The sequence below is a fragment of the Drosophila suzukii genome, chromosome 3 (genome assembly GCF_043229965.1).
Source record: "Drosophila suzukii chromosome 3, CBGP_Dsuzu_IsoJpt1.0, whole genome shotgun sequence".
Classification (NCBI taxonomy): domain Eukaryota; kingdom Metazoa; phylum Arthropoda; class Insecta; order Diptera; family Drosophilidae; genus Drosophila; species Drosophila suzukii.
In genome coordinates, this window is record NC_092082.1 from 9,741,365 (window position 1) to 9,754,168 (window position 12,804).

Below are 12,804 nucleotides of genomic sequence, written 5' to 3' on the forward strand. Positions count from 1 at the left end.
ACAGGTTGTCTTTAAACAGTCTTAGAATTAACTACAAGGAATGCAGGACCAACTGGATCAGGAGCTCGAGCGCATCGACAGTATGCCCAAATTGGGGCTTCTGTGGGTGGAGTACAGTGCCTACGCGCTGGGTGTTAATATTGCACCAAGGAAGCGTAGCTCAAAATACTGCCGACTGTAAGCAGTACTGTTCTGTCCTTATCAAGATTGATGTGCTAATAATATCATTCTAACCTAGAACTCGCATTGCGGTCTTGATTGTTAACCTGAGTATCATATACAGCCTCATCGCTTTCATAATGGAAAATTACATGATATCTTTTGAGACCTATGTTGAGGTTTGCTTAGATTATTTACTATCTAGTTTATTCCTTAATTTGTGTGTGTCCTACCAGGCGGTTTTACTCACCTTTCAACTGAGCGTTGGCGTGGTAAAGATGTTTCACTTTCAGAATAACGTTGATTCTTGTACCAAACTGGTGTTTTCTACAGAGACAGGCCAGGTCCTAAAGTCTCTGGGGCTCTTTGAATTGGGTAAGACAGTAAAATCATTTAGGTGTATTAACTTTTTCGAACAAATTTTCACAGACTTGCCCAAAAAACAGGAGCTTCTAAGAGCACTCAGCTTGATCTTGATGGACAATTGGCTTATTATTGATAAACAGGTTATGTTTTTCTTCAAGATCGTCTGCATGCCTGTGATATACTACACAATGCGACCCTATTTTCAATATATGTACGATTGCTATATTGTTAAGGAAACCTGTGAAATGACCCTGAGTATGTGAAATTTTGGAAAGACATTTTCTTCCGTCTTACCTTATTTTTAACATTTCAGCTTACCCAGCCATTGTTCCATATGTACAACTGGGAAAGTTTGAATTTCCTTCTTATGTGATTCGCTTCTTTCTTCTGCAATCTGGTCCGTTTTGGTGCTTTTTTGGTAAGTATTTATTAATGTCTTTATTTTGAATCTTATTTGAGATTTTTTTCGGGTAGCTGTGTTTGGTTTCAACAGTCTATTTGTGGTCCTCACTAGATATGAGTCTGGTCTTATAAAAGTCTTGCGGTTTCTGGTTCAAAATTCTACCTCGGATGTCCTAGTTCCTAAGCATCTGAGAGTAAAATATCTCCAGTGTTGCGTGAGGCTCTTTTCTCGCATATCAAAGTAAACAAGCTTCTTCTTTTATAAGCCCATTTTAACCAAATTTATTTTAGCCATCATGATCAAATTGAAAACCTCTTCAAGTATATTATCCTGGTTCAGTGCTCTGTAAGCAGTATTTTGATCTGCATGTTACTTTATAAGATCAGCACAGTATTGGTAGGTTGTTTTATTACCTATGGGCTTTATGAATCCTTTTAATTTTAAAATCGATAACTAGGAAGTTGGATGGGTGTGGATGGGCATGATTATGGTCTACTTTGTGACCATAGCTTTGGAGATCACCCTCTATAACGTGAGTGCACAGAAAGTTGAGACCCAGGTGAGTTATATGATAGTATTAATATTTACTTTCTGAATGAAATATCATATTTCAGAGTGAACTACTATTCTATGATTGGTACAACTGTAGCTGGTATAATGAGACAAAGGAATTCAAGTTCATAATCAAAATGATGCTGCTGTTCTCACGTCGAACTTTAGTTTTGAGTGTGGGTGGATTTACCAGTCTCTCCCACAAATTCCTGGTGCAGGTATTGTATTTCAAATTGCTAGTGTTGACTATAAAATAGTCTAAAACCCATTTCAGGTGTTTCGGCTGAGTGCAAACTTCTTTCTGCTCCTACGAAACATGAACAACAAATAAATCAATTTCAGCCTTTACAAAATTACAACGTTGGAAAAGTTATATTTTGAAAGGAAACTCTTTAAGCGACTTATACACAAAGATACATGGTAATTGTATTGACACATTAAACGTAGATGACAAATATGTTAATATATAAGTGTTTAGTATAGGTTTCAGGTGGAGCTACGGCAGAGATAGAGATATGCGATTGGATTATCGGATTGGAGTACAAGGTCTTGTGTTTTTCATTTTCGATTAGTTATTCTTTAACATATAATACAGTTCGTTGCTGGCTTGAAACTGGTGAAGCACAGTTGGCAGTTGATTATCGACGGGGGCATCCTCTTGTATCATTAGGGTATATGGCATACAATATGCGAACGATGATGCGTTAAAGCTTAACGTTGCTCAGTTGATCTCCTTGGTGGAACCTTGTCTGGTCACTAAACAGAATATTTCGGCTAAGGCACTAAAATTACATAATTTCATTCAACGACTACGTTCTATCATAAATCTGATTTGTTCGTCTCGTTCTGATCTGATCCCCGTTTTCTCGTACTTAGTTTTAATTGAAGTAGTTGTTATTGGGAGTGGGGAGGGGTGGAGCTCTAGGGTTCCAGGCGGTTGCGACTGAAGCAGCCTTCGGGGAGAGCCTGGGAAATAAGGCCAATATTCTGGACCTCATCTTTGAGCTCCCTTAACTCGGCGTCGTACTTATCGATCAGATTCTTCTGTTTTGTGCGCTGTTCCCGGTACTTTTCAATGCGTCCCGTCAGGTTGACACGATTGATCTCACCCTCCACAGTGGCCAAACGATTCTCTGCGGAGTTGGTTGGATTAGTTTTATAAAATTTTCGATTTAAAGAGGATTCTTTAACCTACCCAATTTATCCAAATCGCCCGTGTTGATGTCCTTCAGGTTCTCCAGCTCATCCTTGATGGCCGTCAGCTCGGCATTGGCCTTTTCGATCTGCTTCTGGGCCTCCTGGGTATCGGCCTTGGCCTGACCCACCTTTCGCTTGGCATCGTCCACCAGATTGTCGTCTTTGGTTGAGCTCTCTTCCAGCTTAAAGATGTCCATTTCGGTGAGCTTCACCCGGTGATTGAGCTGGTCGGCCTCATCTCGCAGATTGCGGGCGGCCACCTTGGTCTCATTGGCCTTGCGGCGAATCAGCTCGGCATCCTGGAGAAAAATTATAGAAAATTCAAAATTAATTTTGAACCAAATCAACCGCAAATTGATCAACCTACCTTGGAAGCCTGTTCGGCGTACTTCAATTGCGCCTCCTGGGCGTTCTTCTTGGCCTCGTTGGCATTCTTGTTGGCTCCGTCCAGGGCCTCCTCCGCCTGGCTGATCAGGCTCTTGGCATTCTGGATATCCTTCTCGATGTTGGGCACAGTCTGCAGGGCTTGCTCCGCACTCTCCGAAGTTCGCTGGACATCCGACTGGAAGCCGGCCAGCTTCTCGTAGGTATTATTGGCCTCCTTGAGGGTATTGTCACCCTGCTCCACTGCCTTGGTGGCCTTGTCGTGGGCAGCCTTGGCCCGCGCCAGCAGATCGGTGTCTTCCTGCTGCTGCTGTTCGGCTCTGGAAGTTAAGATTAGGATAAGTTACAAAAGATCTAATAGAGAAAGACAACCCAAAGAACCCACCTCTTCAAAAGCGTTTCCGTCAGTTCCTGCTCCGTTTCGAAATCGGCAAAGAGTTCGCCGTTGCTGTTGGACAAATCGTTGATCTGCTGGAGCAGCTCATCCGCCCGCTCGTTGGCCGCCACTGCATCCTTCTTCAGCTGACTGATATCGATTTCCGGTTGGGTCTGACGGTTGACATCGTTCAGGAGGGTCAAGGCGGTATCGTACACCTCGTTGGCCTTGCGCAGAGCCTCCTTGGAGGTCTGGATGACGGTGCCCAGCGACTGTTTCACATGACTCAGCTCCAAACCTACTTCGGTCTGCAGTTCCGTGCCGATCTTCTCCTGCAGCTCGATGGCACTCTTGGCCAGCTGATGGGCCTTCTCTACTGCATCCTTGGCATCCTTTGCGTTCTTTAGATCAAACTGAGCCTCCGAATCCAGTTTGATGGACAGGGCACGTGCCTCGCGCGAGATGTCCGAGATCTGCTCGGATTGCTGGCCAAACTGAACGGATTTCTCCTTGGCTTTCTCCAAGGCCTGGGCACCCTCGTCACTCAGAAGATCGAGAGCCTGCTGAAGTTCCTTCTTGGCATTGTCGGTGATCTGGTCCAGAATTGTGTAGTTCTGCCGGGCCTTATCAATCTCGGCATTGGCATCCGACTGGAACTTATCCGCACTCTCCAGGTGCTCCCTCACGGTGTCCAAATGCTTGTGCAGATCATCGATGACCTCAACATAGGTCTTACCACCCTCACCGGAATTCTCGCGAGCATCCTGGTCTAAGACGGCCACCTTCTCCTGGACCGCCTTTAGCTTGGCCTCAAACTCATCGTCATTGGTCACCGGGGTGCGGGCAATCTCGTCCAGCGTTTGGCTGAGATTGAACAACTTGGCGCGATGCAAATCGGCGGCATCTTGGACAAGGTTATAGCAATCGGGACAATCGATGCAACCCCGATGTCTGTCGTACTTGTTCTCCTTGCAGCGATCGCAGCGACGTCCCTCGACATTGTCATTGCAAGGACACTGGCCATTCTGGTCGCACTGGAATCCCTTGGAGCCGCTCTCGTCGCATTCACATGGCTTGCAGCCCTCGCTGGAGAAGCCATAGAAGTAGTTCTCGCACTGATCACATCGCTGACCAGTGACTCCAGGTCGGCAGTGGCACTGCCCAGTGTACCGATCGCAGGTGGAGTTGAAGCTGCCCACCGGATCGCACAGACAGTTCTCGCATCCATTACCCGATCGGATATTGAAGTAACCCGGTTGACACTCTCCACAATCCCGGCCAATCACATTGGGCTTGCAATGACACTGACCTGTGACCTGGTCGCATCGCGTGATGCTCTGCTCATCCTGCTCGGTTCCGGCTTCGTAGCAACTGCAGCGATCGCAACGTCCATGGGGCAGGGCCAGAGGATCACCAAAGTGTCCCGACAAACACTGATCGCAGTGCTCTCCGGCCGTATTGTGGATGCACTTCAGGCACTCACCCGTCGTCCTATTGCAATTGCCCACGGCATTGGGATCCACATTGCCATTGCAGTCGCAACTCTTGCAGGTCTGCACTTCGCCCAGGAGTCCTGTGGGATCTCCATAGAAGCCATCGCTGCACTGCTCGCAACGGGAACCGAAGTAGCCCTTGGGACACTCCGTACATATAACCGTATCCTCGTTGATCTGCAGGCAGGCACCATCGTTGGGACAGGGACACCGCTTACAGTCGTTGGGAGTTCCTCCCAACGCATTGCCATAGAATCCCTTGGCACACTGATCACAGTTATCCCCATGGGTATTGTGCTGGCAGATGCACCTGCCCGTCTCCGAGTCACAGATGTCCGCATGACCATGACAATCGCAGGGGATGCAGGGCATGAAGGGTCCTCCGCGGGCGGGACTGTGCCGGTAGCCAGGGGCGCAGGACTCACAGAACTGGCCCAGGTAACCCTCCGGGCAGGTACACTGCTCGATCCAAGTGGCCGGATGACCAGCTGCACCGCGATGAGCCGTCTGCAACTCCACATCGTCCAGGATGGCCTCACCCTGCACGGAGTACGTGGCCCTGATCTTGATGGCCGTCAGGTTGGACAGAATGGAGAGGAATCCACGGGCAGACTGGCTAGGTTGCCATTGGTAATCATGATGCTCGTGCAGACGGAAGGTGTACTCCTTCACACCCTGATCGGGTATTCCATTGCCCTGGGCGAAAATGGGCAGCGAGATGCGGCTGCCAGCTCCCTCCAGGATTACATCACTCACTCCGGTATTGACCACCTGACCAACTAGCTGCAGCTTGAACTTCAGATCCCTGTTGTAGGAGGCACGTTGATCACCGAGGAAACGATCCGGTGCCTGGAAATACACGTGCTCATTGCCCTGGGCAGTGGTTCCAATGCTCCGGCTGTACTGGTTGTACTTGATGTCCACCTCGCGTTGGTTCAAATCGGCGGCCGTCCAGCGCTCCTTGAACTTGTTAAAGTTGGAGGTCACCGAGACAATGGAGTAACCCGGTGCCGTCATGCACTCCGAGGTATGTCCGTAGCAGAAGCAGGGGGTGCAGCCAAATCGGTTGGTCTTGTCCAGGTTGAAAAAGCCGGGTTTGCATCTGTGGATATAGGGATATAGGTAGGTTTCTTGATTTCTATGAGTCATGTTAAAGTTCTCGTTAGTTATCTGACAGAGAGTGGTTGGAGGTTCGGGATGACATGGTTATTTTCTTAATGAGATGTTAGTTTTACGAACGAGATTTCTTAAGCTTCTAACGACGGATTTTTTAATGTCATGTTAAAGTTTTAGTTTGTAATCTGTCAGTAAGAGTAAAAATGAAGAAAAGAGTCGACAAACTTTTGGTCTTCAGCTTGGTTAAATAAAGACTAGCATGATTTAGGGCAACATATTATTTCCAAAAAATTAGTTTAACTTAAAGACTAAAGTTAACATGAGTTTGAGAAGACTTAGGGTTAAGAGAGACTTAGGGTTTATTGAGCAAAAGCGGATCAAAGATAAAGCATAGTTATCTTATAGATTGCAACTACTCACTCGTTGCAGCGCCTGCCCTCCACGTTGCCCTTGCAGAAACAGATTCCGGTCTCCGCATCGCAGGCGGGGGTGTTCTCATGGGATCCCCGACTGTCGCAGCCGCACTGCTGGCATCCATGGGGTCCGAACTGGTAGTAGTTGTTCTCGCACCGATCGCACTTGTCGCCCGTCACTCCCGGCTTGCACTGGCACTTGCCGTGGCTGTTGCACTGCAGCGATCTGGAGCCCACGGGATCGCAGGCGCAGTTGATGCAGTAGCCATCCTCGCGCATGTAGAAGTTCTCCTTGCAGCGTTCGCAGTTGGGACCATCGCGATTCTCCCGGCAGTCCAGACAGTGACCTCCATGACCCGTCAGGTTGAAGAGCTGTGCGTCGAAGAAGCACTTGTCCGCCAGTCCATTGCAGTTGCAGGCTACGGAGATATAGTATATTTCAGTGGATTTTCCTTGTCTTCCCCTACATTAGCTATACAGTTAATCAGATACCAATTCGGCACTCCTGGCCCTATAAGATTCGTCTCTAGACTGTAATTACTTAACCAGCCTTGGACAAAAGCCAGTGGTAATAAGAAGACTGCAGGCAAGCAAGGCACAAACATGACTGATGGGCTGTCTTCAATGCTCTTAACTTAGAGTGCCTCTAACGGCAAAGTTGTCTGTCCTTATATAGAGACTTTAGACTGGACACTGTGTCCAGCTGATTGAAAAACCTGAAAGCTCATCTCTTCACCCTAGGAAAATTGCAGTTTGAAAAAACAAGTTTAGACAATTTTTGAGCTGTGGGATATCATCATCATATAAACTAAATAACATTTTTTTCTAACATTTATAACATCCTCCTAAAAAACTTTTAGTTTTAACCTATTTATTCATAACAAACAGTATTTCAGTAAGTCTTTTTGGAAAACCTTTGGTTCCAACCTATTCTTCTCTTATCTTAATCGAAATTCATTCACGTTTTGAAAAGATTTTTAAACTGTTTTTAACAACAATGGTTTATGATATTATTGTTATTATTATTTTTATATTAATCTTTAAATACGTGCTTGTATTTGTATCGCTTTTGACAGTCTTCTGTATAATTGTTAAATTTTTTAAAAAATGTACTCAGACTCAAGGTTTTGTAGATAGGTAGGGGTTCCTCAAATATTTTTATTATACAGCCCCTACCTTTGCACTCGTTGACTTTCGTGGAGGTGGACCTCTTCCATTTGAGGTCGTTGTAGAGCGGCAGGCAGCGATCGCAGTCGGGACCGTCGGTGTTGTGACGGCACTCGCAGACCACGGTCCTCTCGCCATGCATTCCCGTGCTGTGGACGCACTTGCTGGCATGTCCATTGCACTTGCAACGGGCACCCACAGAAATATCGCTGATGGCATAGAAGTAGGACTGCAGCACCTGGGGATCCCCAAAGACCTCGTCACCGAAGGTGTTCAGGCGGTCCAAGGTGATCCGGATATCCGTGGCCGTGACCCATTCTTGCAGCTCCGCACTGCGCTCGAAGTTGATGCCACTGGGACGACCCTCCAGCGTGGAGAAGACAATACCTCCGTCCCTCAATGGCGAGATATCACTGTACTCGCTGGTGCAGAAGGCATGCGCCTCGCCCTCCCCCTTGCGAATGGCCCTCGAATCGGGCAGGGAGTATGTGTCTCGACAGGTGGCACTGTAGAACTGGTAGGGAATCCAGGGTCCGGTCTGCGAGGTCCTCTTGTAAATGGTAAAGGACTCGGGACGAGGCGAGCGGAACAGAATGCTCACATACGTGATATCGTAGGATTTGCCTGGAGTTAAAAAAAATGATTATAAAGATGATTCTTATTAGATCATCTATGTATTACACCTACCTAGGTTCAAAGTAAGATTCACGTAGCTGGGATGCTGAATGCCTTCGTACATGGTCTCCGACTGCCACCAGGTGGAGTTTTCCGCTTTATGCTTATCCGTCAGGAAGGTAGTATTGTGATCATTGAGTCTAGAATAAGAAAGGTTTTCATTTATTGATTTATATATATTGGATTCCTACACTCACCTGCAAAACTCGCAGCTTTTATGATTTTGATTCATCGTTTGTACGCAAAAGTGGGTGTCCTTTGGCTCACCACAGGTATTTGTGGACTCGATGGGCAGTTGAAAGGCAGCATTGATGAACTCAGGCAGACATTTCTAAATTAAAATAAGATTAGGAATGTTTCAGTCCTGAATTTTTCATATATATCCTAAATATCCAGTTCCTACATCGACTACAAATAATAACAATTGATAAATAGAATTTACACATTTTCTAATAAAATAGTTATGTAACTGCTATTTAATAGTAAAACTACTATAAGACCACTAAGTATTTTGTTGTTGAGACAGAAATTATATAATTGATAAAATTGGCAATTCCATAAGTCCATTTAACTACCATATAAGTAAATTTGACCCATAAAATTAGAGACCTAAACTTTAACTTATATCCTATAGTACTCGTTCCTAAAAGTTTGTTAATATCAAGAAGTAAATTAACTTGAGTGTTCATTTTAAATTAAATATTGTAAGAGTCCATTATTTTTAATTTCACATTCCCAGAACTTCCTCTAATTTGTTTTATTCCCCGAAACTGTCGCTTTATATGGCTCAATTAATATGCATCTCTCGCTCGAATTGACCCAACCCAAAAGCAGAATGCCCAACCGCTAATTTCCAATTCTCTTCAATTGGTTTGTGGACAAACAAAGCGGGTAAATTCCGCCCCCTTACCTGCGGTCTGCCATATGGATCGTAGCACTCCAGGGCGGGCAAGTATTCCACCCCCCGCAGCTCATGGCCTCCAACGGAGTTGATGGGTGGGCGCTGGGCGGCCAGGATGATGGTGGAACAGCAGGCGATCAGGACTCCAATGAGCAAAGGACGCGCCGTGGAGGAGCCACTGTGGCTCCACCGGCTGCGTTTCATGGTGGGTTTGGTTTTTGGGTGGCTCTTTAGCTACAGGTGGGTGTATTTCGCTGGGATATGGACCAGATCCTAAGACTATTTGGTTTTCTTCGTAGCTTCGAGGTTCCTTCTTCTCGTGTCTCTCTTCAATTCATTACGGAATATTTCCTACTGATGGTGCCTGAGCGACTTCATATGCTGGAAAATGCATGAGATTATATGATTATGAATCAGTTTAGATACCACCAAAAATTTTGAAAACATGTGTGGTACATATTGCTGCGGAGACTGGGGCCGATTTTTAATTAGTTCGCCGAGCAAATCGCTCGAAAAATAAACTTTACTGTCCGCGGACCGGCAATGAGTTCATTTGCTTTTGGGTAAACAAAACGAAAACTCGAAAGGCAAAAACTGCAAATGAAAATTTCAAACAACAAGCAGCCGTGTGAGCTACAGAGACATAAATAAACTCTCGAGCATGAGTTCCAGTTGTACTGCCCACCGCCATGTGTATTTGGCTATTCGGGAACTTGAAGTAATTCTATGCGATGATTTCATCTACTCCTCTACATCTACTCATACCCATTCTCAATTTCGAGCTGCAACCGCAACAATTGCGGATGATGCCTTTCAGTAATGAGGATTTTAAAGTCTTAGTATATAGACTGCACTGGCTGCAAGGTTGGATCAATTTAGATTTTGCAGATCCAAGATTAATGTGTTTATTTTTTATGAATTCAGTAGAGCAGAGGCACTAATTAGCAAATATTTACTTAGTATTTGCGGGTAGATGATATCACATCCTCGGAAACAGAATGCAATATGAGAGAAAAGCTCAAAAGATTCCCTTGGATACAGGAAAATACCAGTTTACGTGGGTGAGATGCGGAATTCCAGGGTGTATCGTATACAGCTGAAAGGGCTTATAAAGAAATACTCCTCTGGAATTTCATTCAGTGAAACCAATATCACGGGGTCTCGTTCCAAATTTGAATTCCTAGAAGCGCCGGCTCGTTCTATTCCAAAAATATTTTCAGCTCGAGGTCCGGATTGGGGTTTTATTATATTTGTATATACACACACAGTCCACAACCGAGTTTTATTTGTCTAAAAACTGTTTGCACATAAATTCTAAATATAATCACTATATATTTTTATCAATGGCACCCATTTATTTCCTCCACCGAGATCCCGTTTTACTTCATTGTCTTGGCTTATCAGGCGCTGAGTTCTTTACGGATCGTAACTATACGAAATCTGTTGTCAGGCCGCCCGACTTTCAGATGAACCCTTTGCGCAGAGTTCAGGCGAGGCCAAGACACAGCCCACATAACACTGATACTGGAACTACACACTCCGCACACACATACTATATATATGGTCGGAACGAACATCTACATCCGCTCCATTCAGATTTGAGATTCCCGTATTGCATATATAGAGGAGTATAATGTACACATATGTATTGACTGGGTTTTGAGCTGCGACGAGATACGCTCCTATGAAACCGAACACGAGTTCCTTTGGCGATAAGAATTTGGGGCTACGAACTAGATGATATCACACTCTATATAAAAACTATAGCTCTATGGCGAGTACGTTTCTGTTTTCCGTTAGGCTTAAATGCGTTTTTTTGTTTGCACCTTTTGGTCTGTATCTTTATTGCTCGGTTTGTTTTTATCCACTGGTTCAGCCGCACGCACACTCACAAAAACAGCAGGTAGAGGGAAATCGAAGGAAAGCACTCAAAAAACACACTCAGATACTTTTACGAACTCCGTTTCGTATCTCACGGATGCACAGAGGGCGCAGCAACTGCGTTATTTTCGTTTATTTATCGGCTATATTTATATGGTAGATACATTTTCCGCTGCAACACATGGCACTTTTCGGTGATATCCATAAAACATATTCCAACTATTATTCATAGGACTGGCACCTTGGCACCTTTCGATGAACTGCAGTTATTATCCACAATTGTGTGCACACTTTTCTGCCCTGTTGCATTTCTGCTGACTGGCTTTTTGAGTTGGGATTGTGTTGCCTCGTTTTTCGTGTAATTGTATCGGCACCTCGAAGGCAAGAACCTCACGGGTAAACACAGCGTACACATGCGAGATACTTTTTATCTAGAGGGGCAGTGCTTTTCTGCCTAGCCTGGCCGACAGCGAAGTCAACGAAAAAACAAACTAAAAGGTGACCCGAGAAAACTTGAGACTCCGAGTGGGCTCCGTTCCACTAGATGCACCACTAACAACACTTACTTCGTCGCTCAGAAGACGCTGGCAACCGCTATCGAGGACGTCCAATGCTCAACTGACTCTCGAGGAATGCCAGACCCAACGGATCCGATCGCTCGATCTCCGCTCGTTGAGTGAAACTCTCTGCTCGCCGCTCAGTATCTGTATCTGCGGCTGTATTATTATACATATATTGTATCTGCAACTGTGAGAGAGCAGACGGATCTGGTTGGAGTAGTACTTGTGGCCCGGGAGTTGGTCTGAACCTAAGTTCTCCAGTTGCGATGATCTTCCTCATGGACGTACTTCTGTTTAATTGCCTCTCTCTTCGCCAAACAGCACACGAATTCCATTAATTGTTCATTTAGGCGGGCAAATATTTAAACTGTGTTCATCATATAGGTTTTGTCTCACAGTAATTGCCAGAATATTTGTCTTGGATGCTGGCACGAAATGTTCTCTGCTCTACTTTCCGGCTAGTTTGTAGTTAGCAGGTTATCGCCTTCCGTGCTGATAAGAAGGCTAGCGACGTCGCACTTTCTGTTTCATTCAAGAAGCATTGGAAATGTAAAATGTTGTCGTTTTTTAACCTTTGGATTACTATAGTTGGGGTTTCTATGCTTAAATAGTATGCAATAAAACGTAAATATGCTATTATTAATATTATATTCCATGGTCTAATCAAATCGAGTTATTGTTTCTGTTAAATAACAAGATCTTCGACATTTCATTTGTTAAAATCCGATAAGCCGCTCCAAAGGCTTATCACAAAAGTGGAATTTAAGAATCTTTACAAAATTAAAATTTTTTCCGTCAAGCCTGATACTTACCACATGCAAAAAGGCAAGGAAAAAAACCTTTTGTATTCATTAAAGTGGATTAAACTTAAGCTCCCTATAATTTTCCATTTGTACAAAGATTACCTAAACAAGACCTAATGGGTACTTTTTGGAATCAGAATAAATTTTCGTCACCAATTTTATTTCACAACATTTAGTGATATATAATATTTGTTTGTTTGTTTATATTATTATTTACTAGTTTATAATATAAGCTCTATAGACATTTTATGTTTTCTTTATTCTTTAAAATTAAAATTCAAAACAAGTGGCGCCATAAGAAGGCCGCATTTGGAACTTGTATTGTACTGCTTTAACTGCTTGCTTTCGTTAACCAACA

At 44.5% G+C, this 12,804-nt stretch overlaps 2 protein-coding genes across 2 annotated transcripts; one reads left to right on the forward strand and one right to left on the reverse strand.

The window, feature by feature from the left end:
• The first annotated feature begins 9 nt into the window (after positions 1-9).
• Or67b (Odorant receptor 67b) lies at positions 10-1,950 on the forward strand. The gene is made up of 10 exons (XM_017079133.4): positions 10-177; positions 239-338; positions 396-534; positions 589-780; positions 839-943; positions 1,000-1,168; positions 1,219-1,324; positions 1,386-1,487; positions 1,543-1,698; positions 1,755-1,950. Exons 1-10 carry the CDS (start codon positions 41-43, stop codon positions 1,809-1,811), a joined length of 1,263 nt encoding a protein of 420 aa, XP_016934622.3. The 5' UTR covers positions 10-40; the 3' UTR covers positions 1,812-1,950.
• On the reverse strand, positions 1,834-11,798 carry LanB2 (laminin subunit gamma-1). The gene is made up of 10 exons (XM_017079132.4): positions 11,650-11,798; positions 9,212-9,583; positions 8,499-8,632; positions 8,314-8,441; positions 7,636-8,250; positions 6,467-6,878; positions 3,447-6,032; positions 3,045-3,381; positions 2,676-2,976; positions 1,834-2,613 (listed from the first exon to the last, which is right to left on the reverse strand). The coding sequence occupies exons 2-10, from the start codon at positions 9,404-9,406 to the stop codon at positions 2,402-2,404; spliced, it is 4,920 nt and encodes a 1,639-aa protein (XP_016934621.2). The 5' UTR covers positions 9,407-9,583; positions 11,650-11,798; the 3' UTR covers positions 1,834-2,401.
• Between the last annotated feature and the right edge of the window lie 1,006 nt (positions 11,799-12,804).